At 40.7% G+C, this 20361-nt stretch overlaps 1 protein-coding gene across 3 annotated transcripts in view; it reads left to right on the top strand.

Annotated features, from left to right (window-relative positions):
• Window positions 1-18893, top strand: part of myo1b (myosin IB) — a 55232-nt gene extending 36339 nt beyond the window's left edge. The window contains exons 13-31 of one of the 3 annotated variants that reach the window (XM_080498732.1): window positions 2791-2895; window positions 5215-5277; window positions 5538-5738; window positions 5885-6111; window positions 6213-6413; window positions 7288-7381; window positions 9273-9422; window positions 9528-9596; window positions 9695-9781; window positions 10158-10244; window positions 11598-11684; window positions 12522-12608; window positions 14353-14427; window positions 14998-15132; window positions 15372-15478; window positions 15617-15749; window positions 16032-16184; window positions 16476-16606; window positions 16736-18893. In XM_080498732.1, coding sequence (XP_080354858.1) covers window positions 2791-2895; window positions 5215-5277; window positions 5538-5738; window positions 5885-6111; window positions 6213-6413; window positions 7288-7381; window positions 9273-9422; window positions 9528-9596; window positions 9695-9781; window positions 10158-10244; window positions 11598-11684; window positions 12522-12608; window positions 14353-14427; window positions 14998-15132; window positions 15372-15478; window positions 15617-15749; window positions 16032-16184; window positions 16476-16606; window positions 16736-16868 — 2325 coding nt within the window. In that variant the 3' untranslated portion in view covers window positions 16869-18893. The remainder of the gene's footprint in view (window positions 1-2790; window positions 2896-5214; window positions 5278-5537; window positions 5739-5884; window positions 6112-6212; window positions 6414-7287; window positions 7382-9272; window positions 9423-9527; window positions 9597-9694; window positions 9782-10157; window positions 10245-11597; window positions 11685-12521; window positions 12609-14352; window positions 14428-14997; window positions 15133-15371; window positions 15479-15616; window positions 15750-16031; window positions 16185-16475; window positions 16607-16735) is intronic. The other 2 variants (XM_080498733.1, XM_080498734.1) reach the window with 2 other exon arrangements.
• The last annotated feature ends 1468 nt before the right edge of the window (window positions 18894-20361 follow it).

Consider the following 20361-nt stretch of genomic DNA (forward strand, 5'->3'; position numbering starts at 1 on the left):
TGAGTCATGTAGTGCACTCAGGGGGGCAGTTTAATCAGTTCACCGAGCTAAAAGTGATGCACTCACACACCTGTGGTCATTTGAGAGAGCTTTAAACAGCACTTTAAACCCACACCGATGATCTGATACCAAGTTAAACCGTAGCTGGTGTCACTGAAACAAATGCCATGTCAATATTTTGTAGAAAAGCCTAATATGTTAAGAAAAATTCTAATCATTTGTTGTATTCCAAAGTCTTTTTTTCTTTATATCGGCTCCAAACACAACTGTTAATATCCACCCATCTTTTGAACACATCTTAGCCTCTCACACGATCTAAGCTCAAACATGCATACATTTATACAGTCATATAGAATAGAATTAATAAGCGCACATTGAAGATCTACTTATGCCAATCCACCAGGGTATCGACTTGTAGTCTAATGCATTTTAACGTTGATGAATAAACATGTTCATCTGACAATGATTACCTACACTGTAAAAAATTATATTTTAACACAAAAATTCATAAAAAACATATTGATATTGGAAGAATTTCACATTGATCTGCAAATAAGTACATTACTGCATTAATCACATTTCTTTTTCTTTTTTTTTTTACTGCTGTTTAACTTTTTAGGTAAAGTCTTAAAATATGAAAAGTTTAGTAAAATCTAAAGTCGGTAAAAAAAATCTGTGAAACTGAGCAAAATTACATATTTCACAATTAAAACACTTTTTTATATGGAATACAATTCGTACTGGGTACCCTTAAGAAAAAGCTCTCATGATTCACTTGTGTCATCCTTCACTCTGCTGTTCTCGACTTGGCCTACAAAAGACGTGACCTTTTTTAGAAGTGATGTTTTGTAGTTGTCAATATTTTGTCAATACATTTTAAAGAAACAATAAAAAATTAGAGTTAAGAATGTATGATTTTAAGTGGGTGCACTGATTAAACTGGTAATGACCTCTAAACTGCAGAACAATAAAACTATTGGTTTAAGAGTACTTCATGATTTTGGGGTGTTTTATGTTTGATTTTGAGAGTTGAACAAAAAAATCAATAAGCCTGTCAAGTTTGAAGTAAACATACACAGTAACATCATTCTGAAAAGTAGTGTTTCTTGCATTCACAAGTTTTACGTGCTACAAAAGAATGACAGCAAGTTAATTTTATGCTTTGTGTTGGGCTTAAGCAGAGATGATATAATGTGCCAAGAGGGTTTGGAGGCCAAAATGCTGATAATATCCATGCTACCCATTTGTTCTAGCTGGCAAATCTTGCATTTTCATTCAACTCTCTCAAATCAAATTGAAAAGTCGTATTCCCCAAATCTGCATCTTTAAGCTGATGGTTTTTGGTTGTTTTAGTAGTTTAGTGGGGCTTTGTCATAGCTTTACAGCCCTATATAAACGTAGGTACAGTTGACACAAATGCAAGAAGACCATTTGAAATCATAGAAATATTTAGCTTCATCGCTCTCTGAAACACTTCAGAGGCCTTTTTCTCTTGCTACACATGCAAAGTATCATCTCCTGCTCTCAGGGATAAGTCAGCCAACACCTGAGAGAAATGAGCCCATTAGCTTCAAACGTAGTTCTTTAAGATGGTTACTTCCTCAAGCAGCCATTAACCCCCCGTCATTAAACTTCAAAGTATTTTTATATTTTTTTTGGTTTCTCTGACATACTTCAGCCTGTAATCTGCTGCCACTCGGGGATAGGCGTGCAGTCATTTTGTTGGTGTGTACGTGTGTTTAAAGGTGAAGATGACCTTTTGGTTTCTTAGTAAAAGGAAATAGGAGATTTAAGCTCACAAAAGCCGATTCTCCCCAGAGGCATATGTCCCATTTCCTGGTCACTATGAAACCTTGTCGTGTCCTTCATTCTGAGCTTCTTGACTAAACCTGCTTTGAAAAACTCTAACCACAGTTTGTGCCCTTAAGAAATAAGCAACCTAACCGTGTGTGCACCAAGGCCGTCTGCCAAGAAGCATGACTCACCACACAATGGTCATAATTGACAACAATATAAACTGAGTGATATCGGGGACGAAAGCGGTGGAAATGTTAACACTCCATCAATGTTTGTTGAAATCTGTGACGATTTACAGGAACTTGGACCGATAAGAGATTTTGATCATAAGCTACAAGAGCAAATATACTGCCTCAGTTGTTTTGTGTCCACAGTGAGAAAGTGTTTACTCAGTGATGGCTGTCAGAGTGAGGAGGACAGTGCAAATCATTGTCAGCTGCTGATTCTAGTTTACCCAAGCTGATTATTGCTGCTGTCATATTGGATGTACAGCTTTAGAAATGTAAGCACATACTTAAACACACAGCTCAAACATAAAGACTTCAGATTTTATGATTAAGCTTTTTTTTTTGGTGAATGGGGTAAGTGTTGCAAGTCACTTGTAGCAATCTGAGTTTTTAGGTTTTCAGTTATTTCCTAGGTTTGAGGCAGTAGTTTTTAAGGCACAAGAACCTAATTGGTTAAACACAATGACAAATAAGCATGACCTCCACTCAGCCATTAGTTTTCCATAAAGTGATGCAGTGACTTGGCGATCAACAGCAAGTTTAAAATGTAATTAAAAGATTGGATTTTCACTGAATTAAGCGATTTTGATAATTATGAAGGTAAAACAAATTATTTTTATTATCCCTTTGTACCTCCAAATTGTAGCATATCAGTCAAAGCAGTGCAAATATATTTAAAACTTCGAATTTTAGATTTAGAAGTGTCCTCAATATCCCAGATATATTCCTTTTCTAATCCTCTTCCTTTGTGTTACTACTCATACAGGACAACAGCTTTGAACAGTTCATCATCAACTACTGCAATGAAAAGCTGCAGCAGATCTTCATCGAGCTGACGCTGCGTGAGGAGCAGGAGGAGTATGTTCGAGAGGTATGTTCGTCACTCATATGGTCACTGGCAAAAGTCAGGACGCACCAAATAGTTTGTTTACGTAGTTCCACCTTTGATCATGTAGAGTCAACTGAAGCAGTGGCAAATATTGTCACATTGTTAGAAAGCATATCCAAGTTTTTGCAGTTTTTAAAATGTGATTTTCTTTACCACTTGACTGAATGCAACTAATATTCTCCACTTGGGTTTATTTCACTGGAAGGGTCAAAACAACACTCAAAGACAAAATGTTGAATAAGAAATGATTCTGACATTTCTTCTTTAACATTTTGGGTATTTTGAAATCGTTTGACCGTCTTCATAAATCTCTCACCCGGCAGTCATCCTAAACCTTTGTTGTAAAGTCCTCAGAGAGCTCCTTAGAACAATGCATGATGGCAAAGTCAAGTACAGTCTGAAAGTCGAGGGTTCAGTAAAACAAACCCTCCCTGACGTCCTTTTGAAAATGTATGCATTCTAATTGAGATAACTGTACAGATGTGCTGCTTTTTCTTTCTTTTTTTTTAATTAACATTTTGAGGCTCTCACTGAAATAGTTTCCTCTGTTAACAGCCATTTCCACTCAGTGTTTTCAAACACATTTGAAGACTTTTCTCTTTTGACACTTAAAAGCAACATCCTTATTTATTGAAACATGTAAACTGTTTCAAGGTCAAGATAACCACACAGAGTTCTACCATGACCAGACTCCCTGTTGCATTTCTTACTCCAACTGTGCAAACCAAACAAGTTGCTTTTGTATTCAATCTTGGACAGATTAGCAGGCTCGAGCGGAGGCGATTGGGCAGTACAATTAATGGTCATGTCCCTTTGGAAGTCTGTCACGTTTCTTTGATACATAGTTTGGCGTGCATGTCTTTTCGTGATCGTTGTAGTAAACCCTGCAACTGTATGTCATCGTGTTAGCACTCAATTAGCCGTGTTTTGACAGCTCATTACAGCACGTCCTGGCAAAACAATCTCACCGTGGTGGTGTCACTCATCTGTTTAACCCCTTCCTTGCCATTTCACATAAATCTGCATTCCTGTGAACCGAGCTCTCTGTACCGGCTTTGTCATTGAGAGCTCCCTCCAAGTACACCCCCCCCCCCCCCCCATCTGCCCTCGGAGGATCCTCTGGGACGGAAATGATCCCTCACTCCACCGAGAGTAAACACTCCCCGTTGTGGGCCTTAAAGCTCTGTTTGTTTTCAAAGCTCTGTGTATGAGTTCAGCAATGGTGACCCCCACACCCCCTTCCCCACTAACGCCACCACCAATGATAGTCCACGGCTGGCTTCTGTCCAGTCTTACTGCATGGGAAAATACCACAGAGCTGGAGAAAGAACCACAGGCCACCAATCAGGATTTTAGTCTGTCCACTAAGCCACACCCTCTGAGCACCCCCACCTCCAATTTTTTTTGGTGTAATTTTGCTCCAATCAACCTATGTTGTCCAACTCATTAGCTCCTGTGAACTAGATGGCAAAGGGTTTGTTTCTGAGGAGGAGCGTGTCAAAGATGTTTTTGAAAGGTGCCTGCATTTACAATAGAATAATATATGAGAAATAGCTGTCAGTTTGTGTTTGTGTCTGTTTCGCCAAACACATTAGACTCAAAGTGCAAATGTCTTCTGTCATCCTGCTGTTTTCCTTAAATGGAGCAAAAACAGCACTGTGTCATTTTTCACCTCACCAAAGAGCTTTTCTGAAAGCCAGGTGGCCTTGTGGCAAGCTCTTTGATACGGCTGTGATTTTAAAGCAAATGACAGAAGCACTGAAAAGGCTTTGTTAAAAATGGGTTAAAGTAAAGTTCTGAAATGTACTCAAGTGCAAAAGTTTAAAGTAAAAATTTACTTTTTTAAAATTTACAATGCCTTAACGCAACTCTTTTTTCAGCTTAATCTTTAGTAATGACAGGCATCATGAGTCAACTAGTATCATAGTTTTGAGTGGGAAGCTGTACAATCTTATGAATTAAAAACAAGTAATCACTACTATGCACTTTTTATAACACTTTTTCAGTGACTTTGTAAAGGAATCTGCACTTTATCCTATATTATGTTGTGATGTTGTGCATTCAGAAATTCACCCATAACTCATAAACTTAAGATCTGTTTGTAGACGTGTGTTGTGCCACACATCCTGGTGACCTTCTACAGATCAATTTTTTTACCAGATGTCACAGGTGCATTGAACATTTCGTGCATATCATTTCATACATCTATACAAGTTTCATTAATGCTCTGCTGAAAGGTGGAAAAGCCAATGTGACTTTGACACTTAGACCTTCATGTGAGTGTCTGTTTTCTTTTTACAGGGCATCGAGTGGACAAACATTGAGTATTTCAACAATGCCATTATCTGCGACCTCATTGAGAATGTAAGTCACTTTGCCAGTCCTTGGAGAGCACACAGGGCTGCATGAATGGGTGTATAAAGTCTGATACTGTATTTGAAAGTCGCTGGCTATAAAGGATTAGCTATGCCAGGTGTTTTACTGAGATAGACGGGCAACTTTAAAAAAAACAAAACGGTTATTTTTTTCATGCCCATTCCATAAACAGATTTGTTTCACTTTTTCACATTCTGTAAGCTCATGCTTGTACTTGTACTTTGTGTCTACCCACCATGCCGTATCAGAACCAGACTGGGATCCTTGCCATGTTGGATGAGGAGTGCTTGAGGCCTGGGACAGTCACTGATGAGACCTTCCTGGACAAGCTGAACACCATCTGTGCTGAACACCAGCACTTTGAGAGTCGTCTAAGCAAGAACTCAAAGTTCCTTACTGACCACAGCTTGCCACATAATTGCTTCCGAATCCAACACTATGCCGGGAAGGTACTAGAGAGAATGATAAACTTAAATCTAGGAATTGTGTTGAAGAAAGCTATCATAAATATAATACTAAAATAACAAGGAAAAGACCACATCATTTTGTGTACTTGATTCTTTGAACTTTGTACATTTTTCCACTTTGTATCAAGGTGTTGTATCGCGTTGAGGGCTTCGTGGACAAGAACAACAACCTGTTGTACCGGGACCTGTCACAAGCCATGTACAAGGCCAACCACAGCCTCATCAAACAGCTGTTTCCCGAAGGCAATCCAGCCAAAGTGAACCTGAAGAGACCACCAACTGCTGGGTCCCAGTTCAAAACATCAGTGGGCACCCTGATGAAGAACCTTCTGACCAAGAACCCAAACTACATCCGGTAAATTTTATCCTGCCACTTATTCATGGGAATATCCTTAGTATGTTGTGTTTGGCAGTGAAGTCCTTCTGATTTCTAATGGTAACTTCCATCTTTTTCAGATGCATCAAGCCCAACGACAAGAAGGCATCCCACATCTTCACTGACTCTTTGGTCCGACATCAGGTTCGCTATCTGGGTCTGATGGAAAACGTGCGTGTGAGGAGAGCTGGTTATGCCTTCCGCCAGGCCTACGAACCCTGCCTGGAGCGCTACAAAATGCTTTGCAAAAAGACCTGGCCACATTGGAGAGGGCCTGCCAGGTAACGGTTGTTTACACGGAAGCAGCGACATTAGGTTAGATTGGAATTGGGGGGACTTGTCATTGGTAAACACTGCCAAAGCTGCCAAAGGTTCCCCTTAAGGTTTCAGTGTGCATCATGGCAACCGAGATCTGCTCCCAGGTGCCTTTAGGTAAGGCACTGCTCTCACACACTGCTCTCAGAGCAGCGTGTGTGTGAGACCACTGCTAATAGATTGTGGTCAGAGTGGTCAGCTCCAAGGTGTGGCTGTTGGTGTGAAGCAAGTAATTGCTGAAAAGGGATCTTCGATGGCTTTTCCCCAGATAAAATAGACTCAAAGGAGGAACATAGGCTGAACATCACAATGTGGTCTTTAAGTAAAATGTTAGCCATTTGGACAAAGAGGCTGTTTATTATGTTAATTTCAGTACCCAAACAAAGACTTTAAAGTTGTGGCATTCCATATACTGCCTTTGATGTTCTCATAAGCGAGCAGTACTCTTGCCAAATACCAGCTGTTTATTGTTGAGCAGAAATAAGTAGTTATTTCTACTAACTACAGCATGTTGAAACGTCTCATCCTTTTGTGTCCTGCACTCTGCATTAGACAGACTTTCAGGTTTTATCGACTGCGTGGGTAAAATCACCGATTCTTATCTGCTGCCACTCAATGGGTCTTGTTATTGATGTGACTGGTTTCAGCTTGGTTTTCATAATTTCTTTATCTGTGTTCTCCAATATCTTCAAACATCCCCAGCAATTCACTCTTCCATGCGTCCATGTATCCAAATCCCTTTATATGCCTCTATGTAGCTCTGTTTCTGTTATGTATGAGCTCTTGGAGTGTAAAGTGTGCTTTGGCTGACCCCTCTAATCCTTCTGGCTTCCCCTGCAGGGAAGGAGTGGAGGTGCTCATGGCCGACCTCCAGGTTGCAGCAGAGGAGTTCTCTTATGGCCGCTCTAAGATCTTCATAAGGAACCCAAGAACGGTACAATATGTATATTGGTTAAAATGCATGCACCTTAAACTTGGATCTTCCCCAGTCGCTTCTGACATTGGTGGATTGCCCAGCAGCTCAAGCCGTATTTTAAAGTCTAATGGTTGATTCCAGCGTGCTCAACTGGGCGGTTTTCTCACAGTATGTTGTGAGTAAAGCGGGGTGGGCGCACTTATATCCCCCATTTCAGCAATTAGCATGCAACCACTGCTCTGAAAACACATGGTTTCACTTAGCTAACCCCTTTAACATGGGAAATGAGCGTCTTTACTCTGTGCTCGCGGGATCTTCAGTTGCTCGGGCCTGCAGTGTCTGAATGTACTGAGCACAGCTTGGAATAACATGATCTCATACTGGGAGAATTTTTTGTCCTATAATTGCTTCTATCATATTAGGGGATCTCCTTTACATATCTACAGCTGCACATAATGTCTGGAGGAGCGAATTTTGATTCAGGTTTCAAAACAATATATTTATTGGTTGCTAATCAGTGAAGTCACACCTACTGTCAAATTGCTACCAGGATTTGGTTAACTCCACCTTTTTGTATTTTCGCAACACCCAAACGCTTAAAGCCTTCTCTCCAAACTAAAATCTCGAAAACTTCTCACAGGTAATGGCACTGTGTCAGAGACTTTCATTCATCAAGTGCTACTGGTGGAAAATGCAGAAGAAAAGCGCAGCTAAACAATGCAGCATGAATAGAAGGCGCTTTAGGCCAAAGCTCCTCTTGTGTGGTCGAGTATACAAATATGAAAAGCTGGAAAAATGAAAAAGACACAGCCCTGTAGGAGTTGCTTTCATGGATGTTTTTCTGTGGTGCGGTGAGGCTTAATCGCATCATCCTTCAACTATAAGCATACCAACACAACCGACAGCGACGGCTTGTGTAGCGATCTGCTCGAGAATCTGCTGATTCTTATTTAGTGTTGGGGAAAACTCGCCAGTATTTTGAGCCGTGAGTGAAAACTTACAAGAATACAGATGCATTGCAAAAGTTACAATAGATGAAAGAAAGTCAGGAATATCATTCTTAATTGTTTTGGATCACAAATTACTAAATTATAAACATTCTCTCTCTAGTAGAATATTTCCTAAGAGCATTTTTTTCTCTTCAGACCACAAGTAATAAAAATCACAACAGAGACATATACAATTTACATAAGGAGGATATATTTACTTGATTTTGAATGAGATGAACACCTCTTTAAAACTTATTTGAGCTATTTGTTTTTGGAAAATAATACTATTCGACACAACATTTGACAACCTACCTTTGATAACCCCATATGCTTAATCATAAGGCACCATACACTACATTGGATCATTTTTAGAAAGTAACATTTATAAAAAAAAAAATTTAATCAATCAATAGTCAAAGTCAGAATTCAAAGATCAGAGTATTCTGTTGAGGGTGTTAGTGGGTTGATTGCCTCATTTAAATGTACAAAAATATCCTTCTAAATGCAGAAAAACAGAGCAAGTCAATTTTTTTCATAGTTTTGAAAGAAAATAAAACTACTTTTGCAAATGTGAACTTTTTCCCTGGGGTGAAGATATATGGCAAGGTTTTTTTGGCTGGACTCGCAGTCAATTCTCACGCATGGGGTTGTTTTTGTTAACCTGCAAATAGACTGGACTTTGTTCCTCTTATCACTGAATCACTATTTGCTCGGCTTAACAAAACAGACTTTCTGCATTTTGTTTGCAGATTTTACTCTGAACCTTCCTTTTTATCCCCATTCATGTTGGTTAAATGTGTCTTTACCTCAGCAATTTGCAAGAAATAAACTATCTTCACTATAAACACATGCTTTGAATAACATTTTGCTAACCTTTAGCAAAGTACATGACACGATGTATGTGCCTAATTTTCTCTTAGCTCTTTTTCCTGGAGGAGAGGAGGAGGCAATGCCTGCAAGACCTGGCCACACTCATTCAGAAAATCTACCGAGGCTGGAAGTGCCGCAGCCACTTCCTGCTGCTGAAGAAGAGCCAGATAGTGGTGGCAGCCTGGTACCGCAGATACGCGGTGAGACTCTTGATTAATTGCACTCAAAACACAAAGCACAATAAACATATGGCCACTGAAGCGTTTGGCGTTATTAATGAAGTGTTTCCCTCTGCTTTCTCACAGCAACAAAAGAAATACCAGCAGATCAAGAGCGCCACCACTGTGGTGCAGTCTTACACCAGAGGATGGCAGGTGCGCAGCTGCTTCATAAATTCATATTGCATCACATTCTATCAAATGTGGCCGAAGCCTCGTAGAAATCACAATCGTGTCTTCTTGACTCCCCTCAGGCCCGTAAACTCCTGAGAGAACTGAAATATCAGAAGAGATGTAAAGAGGCTGTGACTACTATCGCCGCCTACTGGCACGGCACCCAGGTAATGATGGATTCAAGTGCCGAGTCATATCAGAAAGTGGGCGATGTATCCTGATGGTGTGTCAGCCTGCCTTTATTTCCTGATACCGAACCAGAAAAAGCTACCCTTGATCACTTGCCAGCATCTCCTGAAACACCTGATATTTTCTTTTATGTGGTGTTTCTGCCTAATGGCGCTACACTATCGCAAAAAGTTCTGTTCTGCTACCAGTTTCCTTTAATCCTGCTTCTTTTGCTGATCACACAACTCCCACTTATGTCTCTTTCTTGTTTTATCTCCCTGCTCCTTTTCAAATTCCCTTCCTTGATTCTCTTTTTTCCCCCCCACCCACCACATATTCGACCTGCCTTCCCTAACGCCCACCACATCCCACCAGGCACGGATGGAGCTGAGACGGCTAAAACAAGAGGCGCGGAATAAACATGCTGTGACAGTAATTTGGGCATACTGGCAGGGAACTCAGGTATTTCCACCCAGCTGTAGTGTGTTGCTGTCCCAGATGTCTTGCCGTCCCTGTTCACCATGTCCCGTCCCATTGTCATTCAGAAACCGCCTAATAGGGCAGCCCCCACCCCCTGCTGAGTGAACCTGGGTCAGCCTGCTGGCCTTGTTGTTGTCTCCTTTCTATCTGTTACATGTGAAATTATCTGAAAAGCTCTCCAACTCACAAAGTTTGCATAGGTAATTGCTGACTCTCGTTCAAATTGGTGACTCCATCATTGTCAGCATTGTTGTCTTCTTCAGTTTGCTTTTGATACAGTGTGGTGTTTAAACTGTGTCCCATCTCTGTTGTAAACACAATTAATGTGTTGGATTTACATTGGGTGCCATACAAATAATTTCTGTTCATCTTTTTGTTTATTTTATCACATTGGTTTTCAAAGTGTGGGTCAGACCTTCCTTATGGGGGAGGTGCCACTGAGTTTCTGGTGGGGAGAAGTAAACACTTGAGGAGGGTCGAGCCGATGCCTTTTCCCAGCGTGCTTCTATAATTTAGCTTCTTCAGAAGACATCATGATCGAAAAGAAAAACAGAGATGAATTAAATCATGAAATAAGCAGTGGTACTAAATCATCAGAGTGACCGGTGCACACTATATATGAATTATTAGATGTTTTAAATATGCAACTACCACAAGACGATGAATTTGATTGCCGTTAGTTATATTTAAAAACATTTGTAATTCAATGAAATGTTCCAGCATGCAGTGGAACAACGCATATAGAGGGTTGAGGGACTAGATAAGGTTGAAGTTCTGTGAGGAGACGCTTATCCTCCCATAAGGCTAAAGCTGGAATGCTTCTTTGTCGTGTACTTGATACTCTTGACAGCTAAAATGTAGAAAGGACTTTGCCAGTTCAGATGTGTTATATACCATTATCTTATCAGCAGATTTGTAAACTTCACAGTATTATCATATCGGGTATGACTGCTGGTTGTTAGTCATCCAAATTGTATTTCAAAGTCTCAATACGTGACTCGTATATGTAGATGGTGTTTGAGTTTGATCTCTTCTCTGTTGTATTTGAACTTTGTCCAAAACGGCTACATGAAAGCTTGCAGTGGGTCATATAGATTGTGTAATATGTAATCCAGACCATCCCGGCATGGTCATATTTAAGTTCCCTGATCCTCTTAATTGTGGCCAAAATGCAGAAAATGTGAGTGGAGTGCTGCTCACCACCACTTGCCTGTTGTTACGTTCCTCCATGCGTCACTCCATGCTTTTCCACTCTGCACCCCACCTGAGATAGTTGCCTTTTTTGACTGCCGGTGAAATTAACTTCCTCCCACAACTGCCACCGCTTCCCATCAGGCCCGGAGAGAGCTGCGTCAGCTGAAGGAGGAGGCGAGGAATAAACATGCCGTGTCGGTCATTTGGGCCGGCTGGCAGGGCACCAAGGTATTTGGGAAGCCTGTTGGCTCAACTTGCCGTGACTGTCTGACCTGCCGTCTCCACCGAATCCCCCCCTCCCACCCTCCCCCAAAACACCACCTAACAAACCCATCGGTCTGCTCGACTCATTCATTCATTCATTGAATTGATGATGAAATACAGTTCGTCGAACACGCTGCCACATACAACACAGCCAGATGTGAAGTGGAGTCGTTCGAACCGAGAAAATGGGTGTCAACACTAATCGATTTGCCATTTTGCTAGTGTATGTACAAGCTCAAGAATTAATACTGCATAGGAAACCCAATCCCATTGAAGTTACAGTTACACATATAATCAGGGGCACATTTGTCTCGTTTTGAAAAATTTCTGCTTTTTCCTTCAAAGTCCATGCTTCACTTGCTGCATGTTGCCTGCTCTCTCTGCATGACTCCTCCTCTTGTCTGGCCTATCAGTCCTTTGCATTGCAACACAGTTTGTCTTCTCGAGATGGAACAAGCTGGATCCTTTGAAGTGACCTCATCTGCCTGAGTTGTGACTTCTTGCTCTCCTCCCGCTACAGTCAGACATCGACTGAAAAGCATCAACTCTCTTTACTTTGCAGAAGTTTGCCTGATCAATGTTCACGTGACCCGCAGTTTCATATTTGTTTCTGGAGGCTACAGTAGCCAAGCTGCACACACAGTCTCACAAATGGTCACACTGGGCTTGTGTGCAGTGTGTGTGTGCATTTGATATTGTTGACCTCAGGCAAAAGTACCCTCTTGCTCTTCTCATCCTCTCCTGCTTCATTTGTTCCTGCTCTCTTGTCTTTTTCCCTCCCATCTCCCCTCCCATGAACAGGCTCGCAGGGAGCTCAGGAAACTGAAAGAAGAGGCCAAACGAAAGCATGCTGTCGCTGTGATTTGGGCCTACTGGCAGGGACTGAAGGTACCCACCAGCCCCACGGCGCAGCCATCACAGAGTCTGACACCTGCCTGGCACCCATGACCATCCTCCTCATCTTCCTCCTCCTCCTCATCCTCCACATCTATTTTGCTGTTGTGTTCAGGAAGCCAACTTCTGCAGAGTTTTGTAGCCGTGCTTTATCTAATGTTGTAGCATTAGTTCAACCTGATTACCTCTTTAAAGGAAAGACTATTATAGCAACATAAATTGATGTGTTAATAATAAGTGCATTGCTTTTAAGTGGAACAACCGCAATTATACAAGCAGTATATTATGGTCACAATAAAACATGAAAAAATAAAAGCTTGCCGACCTGTCAAAAATTAAAATCAAAGCCAGCATCATCTACAGTGAATTATAATGATAGACATATCATATGTCATAACTTGGTGAATGGTAATTGATTTTTAATGGCTTCAGCACTCCCTAATCTCTTTTATTTATTTGTGATGTTCACCCATTCACACAGCAATGGTGATATCCACCATGCAAAGTGCTCAACCATCCATTGGGAGCAATTTGAGGTTCAACATCTTGCTCTAAAGAACTTTGAAATATGAAGAGGAGGGAGATGAGACACTGAAGGACAACCCACAAGCCTAGCCACAGTTTGAAGTGCAGGTCATTCTTATAGTTTAATACATGCATTACATTTCATCTGATAGCAATGCAAGACATTTTTATGACTGATTTTGTTCTCATTGCTCGGTTCGTTGCAAAACCAGCATATTGAGAATTTAATTACAATAACTCAACCAGGCTGCCATCGTATTCCTGTGCCGTTTGACATATAAGGTCGACCTACAACGCGGGCCTCGTGTTTTTTTTGTGTTGCGTTAACGGTGACAAAGAAAAAATAATTCAAACACATCAAGTGTTATGAAGTTTTCAGTTGACAAAAATATTTCTAAATATTGCTAGCAGTTTCTAACTCTGTAAATCGTTTTCTGATTTGGGAATTCCAAAGCTGTCTGTATGCACGGATAAAGATGCATGGATTTTCTGTTCTATGGAGAAGGGGGCTTAAAATCTGCAACAATGCACAGTGCAATCGTCACATCAGCTGTTTTATTCCATTTTTGGCAGGAAACTTACTCAGAACAGTCTTAATATTTTACATGATTATAGCAGACCAGATGGAGATTTTCCTCCTTGGACCTGATAATGCTACAGATTTATAACCAAGGCTCACTGATCATTTCCTTTCTCCACATCTTTCACTGCCTGCATCATGTGCATCTGTTCAACTAACCCATAAAGAGCACTGCTTGTGTATCCAACTGTATTTATTTGTTTTACCTACCGTTTCTTTCTCTTTAGGTGTATGTCGTAGTGTATTGTGTTCTGTCTCTTCAACATGGTTATTCACTGCAGTGTTATGACTCTCATCATGTTAATTGACCACCAAGCTTTTCACAATGCAACTGTTCACAGCTCAATTTGTGCTATTAAGGGCATCGTGAAGGTCGTTCGTCATAACCATCGTTGTCTCTTTCAGTAATTAATTTAAAGCGGTTGCTATCATTTCGACTAATTTCAGCTGATTGGAGCTTCCAGTGTTGATTGTTTGTGTTCTAACCAAAACTCCAACGTTGCTTGTATGTTTGTATGAATGTATTGTACGTGTCATGCTCACATCAGTGTGTCTTTTCTTTCTTGCTTCATATCACGCTGAGAGGATCCAAGCAGTGATTGACAGTTTATTTGTCTTCCTATGCTGTTACAGGTCCGCAGAGAATACAGGAAGTTCTTCAGGGCAAACGCTGGCAAGAAAATCTACGACTTCACCATTCAGAGGATTGTAAGTCTTTAACTGCCAAGCCTTCCTTCCCTCTTCCAACATCTCCCATTATCCCTTCCTCTCATTTGTTTTTTTTCACTCCTTCCTTTTTGCATCCCCTCTTTCCTCTTGTGGTATTCTTACTTATTGTATGTACGTGCATTCAGTTTAACCTTGCTTTGTTTCTTGCTTCCTCCATCCCTTTGTTGATTTTATCTTCAACCATCCTTTCTATCATTCCTTCCTTTTATCATTCCTTTCTTCTTTGTTAATTACATTTTCCCTTTTTCATTACTTTATGTCCTACTTTTATTCATTTTGTCTTTTCTTTCAGTCATTATCAATTCCTTCCTTCATTTTTCTTTAGCTCTTTCCTTTCTTCCTCCATTCCTTTGGGTTCATTTCTCCCTTTCTTACTTGGTTCCTTCAATCATTCTTTCTCTCTCTCTTTGTCATGCTCTCCCTCTGTCTTCCTCTTTCTTTCTTTTTACTTCCAGACCTTTTCCTTCCTCCTTATAGACTTTCTCGCTTTCCTTTTAATTATTGATTCTGATTTATTTGGATCCTCCTCTGTGCCCCGTGTGAAAACAGATGCAGAAATACTTCCTGGGCCTGAAGAGCTCCCTGCCCTCCATGTCCCCCATCGACAGGAGCTGGCCTGCCCGGCCATACCTCTTCCTGGATGGAGTCCACACAGAACTCCGAAAAATCTTTCACCTCTGGAGGGTTTGTCACAAATACCCAAAGTCTAGTACTTCCAGCTCAAGTCAATTATTACTGATGTTGGCACAGTAAATCATTTTCTAAACACAAACGGTTTCAACAGCTTTCTCACATGTTCCAAATGACAAAGGATATAGCGACTAAGATGAACAAGGAATGAAAGGATGAAATCAGAATCTACTTGATTAAAGTGACATTAATTGACACCAGTTCTTGATTTTCCTTCTCGTGTCTGTTTTTAGTGCAAGAAATACAGGAGCCAATTCACAGAGGAGAAGAAGGCAGTGTATGAGGAGAAACTGGAGGCAAGCGAGATCTTCAAAGATAAAAAGGCTCTCTACCCCAGCAGGTACTTAAAATTCATGGGCTTTCAAGTCTCTTTTCTTTGAGCTGTGGGTCTATAAAAAATATCTATTGGCATAAAGGCTGATTAGTAAATCTGTAATTATACATTTTACAAAGCCTTTGCATATGTCTTGTGTCTCAGTGTGAGTCAGCCCTTCAAAGGAGATTACCTGGAAATCAGCAAAAACCCCAAATATCAGAAACTCAGCAGCTCCGTGGATGACAAGGTTCTTTTGGCTGATGTGGTCAACAAGATCAACAGAGCTAATGGCAAGGTAGGAAAGATCATGATTGGCTGTACACAGCAAATATCACACATGGTGAAAAATCCTCGTATGCAGGTTTTTTTTTTTGTATATATAAATCTGACTGTTGGTACAGACATACAAAATCTTCTTTGACAGTTTTTAGACTGTTGGTGATTTATTTTTGTGACATACCAGACATCTGTTTAGCCATTATATATTTGTTGCTTTCCCCCTCGTCACAAAAGGGTAAAGCGTCTGCGTTTGCATGTTTTCTTCCTTTCCACAAATATTTTCTGCCTGTGCTTGCAGGGTACGGCTCGAATCTTCTTGCTGACTAAGAAAAACTTTTTCCTGGCTGATCAGAAGACGGGGCAGGTGAAGGCCAGCGTGCCACTGCCAGACCTGACCAGTGTGTCAGTCAGTACCCAAAGTGACGGCTTCTTTGCTCTCAAACTCAAAGAGGTGAGAACATGAGAACTTGTTTCTGAGTTTTACAATCCAGTTTCAGCAGTAGAAAGATATCTATCCAGCGATCCTCTGTACCGGCTTAACTAAAGTTAGGATCAGAGAATACACAAGCTTACATCAGACTTAAAGCAGTGTACACCCTGAAGATGTCACCTGACTATTACATGATTGAAACAGGCAGATTTAAGGTCCCTACTCACCCGACATGCCAAAGACAGATATCAAAATGCTTTCTGAAGCATTAAAAGGTTATTGAGCTGTGAATACAATGTCTGTTTGCTTTAGGGGTCCGCTTCAGCTGTTAAAGGAGACTTCTTGCTCAGCAGCGAGCACCTGATTGAAATCATCACCAAACTGCACCGCATTGGGGCCACGACCGCAGACAGGGAGCAGCTCAACATCGACATCTCAGACGAGTATGAAACTCCACCACTGAATCATGCCTGTGTTTGCTCTGAAGTCAACTTTTTAAAGCGGTTACATTATTGTTGATTTTTATTGAGTTTTATTTTTTGTTTTATTGACATTTTGTTGTGTCGTGACAGGTTCCTGGTGCAGTTTAAGCAGGACAAAGTATGCGTGAAATTCATCCAGGCAACCCCCAAAAATGGCAACACGGTGGCCTGCAAGCGCAAAAACAACCGCCTGCTGGAGGTGTCGGTGCCCACATCGCCATAGTGAAATCTTCCACCTGCTTCTGTTCATGAATAATCGGCCTGGGTGGTGGCTAACCAGTGGCCCGCCGCCCACTCCCCCAAAGAAACTCTGGACTCATCACGCCAGTGCCCATTCTGAGCCCCCAAAATGTGCAGTTATTCAGCTTGTTGTGTTTATTCCCCTCTTATCTGATTTGCTATGGCACTCCTATAGCTGTAACCATGTGCCACTGTGTATCTGGGAGGGCGAGGCAACGAAGGTGCTCACTGGGCTTGCATGCCACAGAAATCCTGTGTTTTACTGGTGTTTTTTTTTTTTTTTTTTTTGTTAATCTGAGGTAAACAGTAGAAGACAGTTAAGATGTTAGGTATGCACAAGGAAATCCTGTTCACCAGTGGTGATGTAGGATCGTGATTGTTCTTCCTGTACAATGAATTATTGTTGAGAGAAATCAAACGTGACAAGCTTTAGCCTCGACAAGTCTGGCCTTTGTCAGCCTTTTAGCAGCTCTGGCTGTAAAAAGACGGCCGAAATTTTAAGATGGTCAGATTCTGTTTTCTGACTCGAATACTGCACTTGATTTCACCTCGAGGACGAAACTGAAAATTTGATTGTATGGTCTATTATTTCTATTATTTTTTTTTTTCCTTCTTAAAAAAAAAAAGCAAAGCACATTGCGCAGTTAAGATGTGTAATTGGGAAGATTATTGTAAAAATGAAAAGCCAGAGAGAGGGAGAAAAAAAAACTTGCTTCTATACTTTTCTATGTGCCATTGAAGTGGTCACATGTACAAACCACAGAGATACAAGGGATCCCTTTCAGTTAATGTTATTGAAAAATCAATGCCAAAAAGGCTTTGTCTGAGGAGCATATATCAATCAGCCTGTTTTAATGACATTTCTTCAACACAGCATAGTTTGTATTCTTTTCCAAGTATTATTTCCTCTCCAAAAGTTACAGTAAACTAAATTCATATCACATTAATTCATGGGAGGATCAGAAAGAACCACTTGCCATCCTCATGGACTTAAAAATACTGACTTGCACAAACTAGCAGAAGGTGAAATACGATACCTTAATTCATTCAGTAAAGTCTGCAACAGGCTCAAAGCTTTCTCTTGTGCAAAGTGACAACCTTGAAAGTTATATTTTGTGTGCAATAAGTTTCAGTTATCCTTTTCTAGCATAAGCATAGTGAGAATCCAGACTAGTTGCCCTTCAGCTGTACATAAGCTCTGTAGGCTGTGACCCTGACATGAACGAAGGGTACTTTAGCATCCTTATTTTAATTGCTGTGATTGTAACTAAGCCGTTTTTTTTTGGCCACTGCAGCTTCAAATATTGTGGCGCTTGACCCTCTCCGACCCAGTGTGTATCTGTTCAATGGGGATGAGCATACAATAGGAGCACATGACCGTAGATTTTTGATGTATCTGATTAAATCGACCATTTTTGGCTTTTCACAACTTTGTAGTGCACTGTGTAAAAATGGTATTCATGTATTACGCAAGCCAAATTTGAGTGTCAAAGAAGTGAGTGCTTTATTTTCTGGCAAGACGATGATGTGCTGGTAGAGGGTTTTGTACTTGTACGAGGGAATAACATAGCCAAACTTGGTCTTGTCAGGTTTTGCAATCCAGGGTATCTTGGTATGCAAGTTGGGTTTTGTCATTTTTTTACCCCCCCAATGTCACACATGACACAGGGACTTCAGACTACCTTTTTTCCTGTCCCACGCTCAGGAACGATGGAGCTGAGCGCCAGCTTTAATGTGTTTTCTTCCTCTGGAGCACTGTTTCGCTACAGTTTTGCTCGGATGACATCTTCCTCCCCTGCTCTATCTCTCTCTTCTCCGTTTTGTATTTGAACAATGGCTAGAACTTCAGAGATGACGTCTGCATTCTTGTGTGCCTAATGTAAACCTGTGCAAAGAGACAAAGTAGTGGGGAAAAATGTTTTAGTAGAAATCAATGTAACATTTCCAAGTAATCCTTTTTTAAATTAAATAAAAGTTAAAATAAATGTTATGCTGGGCTTCTGCGACACTCATGATTCATCCTTTGTATACGTCACACAATTTTTAAGGCAATGGTTCCCAATCTGGGGCTTGCACCAGGTGTTAAGTGTTTGGCTTCACTGTAATGTTTTGATTGTGAAATTGGAGAAGGGGGTGGGAATGATTTACTTTCCTGCAGTCATCCACACTTACACATGCATTTCATGTTCTCTAAATGAACAGTCGATGGTGCTTCAGCCCATTTTTAACAGCTCTATAGGTGAAGAGGCTTTTGAACACCGACCTGTGTGTCACTCATCAGAACATTACACCATACAATATTTCCAAGGGCCTTGGTTACCGTCTATTAGCAGCATCAACTAGGGTTTGACTTAAATATTTTTTTAAAGGGGGGGGGTTAGCATCATTTAGGCTGGACAGCAAATGACTTGTAGTTAAGCAGCTGGCCAGATGTTTTCCATCACATCTGGGGGAGAGCTGTCCTAGGGTTAAATTCCACGGCTTTGGGAGAGCTGCCGGCAACAGGTCTCAGGGGAGCAGCCCTCAGATTGAACACAGAGTGGTAAAAATAGCATACCATTTTGGGCTGCCCAGTACCCGGTTCCCACCACTCCACAGGCTGGGAAAGGGAGCCGGACTCCCAGCCTCCCAGTAGAGGCTCAACCCTTGATGGGACTGTAGAGGAATTTAATGGTCCCATCTTTTTGATGATGCTGATCTGCATCAATGCAGCAAAACAGGAAAACTGCTTTGTAGGCTCTTCAGAGCTGTTTTTATGTAGTGAGTTATTAAATGCAGCATGTATCCCATTAAATAAACTATATTTAGTATGATTATAGATGCTGTAATATTTTTATTATTTTATAAGTTACAAGCATGGCAGTGGCACCAGTGTCCTATGTGTATACACAGTAAATAATGTCACCTCTGTGATAATCTTGTCTCTGGCAACATCCAGTGGATTATAGATGGAATTACAGTAAAGATGACGTTGTACAGCAACTCGCTGATCCCAGAAAAAATACAATACAAGGATAATGGGGATATACAGATAAAACAAAACAAACGCACAGCATAATATTAATACTACTGTAATACTACCACATTTGTATTTCACTACATTACATTTTTGGGAGGTTTCAGTCCTTCAGTATTTTTTTCCCCTGATGACTTTCATTTAATTCTCTACATTTAGGGCTAAAATATCTGTTCTTTCTTTCTCCTTTAAATTCTCCCCATTAGTTCCTCTATCGTGAGAACCTCTGGGAGACTTTCAAATTTACAGTGAAAGAATCAAAGCAGCTGAAAGTAATCCAGAATGATTGCTACATGAGGTTGAATTTCAATATTTTCTATTTCAGTTTCAAGAACGGAAAAACATCTTTGTTTGATTTGGGGATTTATTTAGCTTCGAACTCAACACTATAATACAAGTTGAATCATGATCTCTTTCACCAGTAATACGATTGTGTATCTACACTTTCAATAAAGTAAAA

The sequence above is a fragment of the Blennius ocellaris genome, assembly GCF_963422515.1.
Source record: "Blennius ocellaris genome assembly, chromosome: 6".
NCBI lineage: Eukaryota > Metazoa > Chordata > Actinopteri > Blenniiformes > Blenniidae > Blennius > Blennius ocellaris.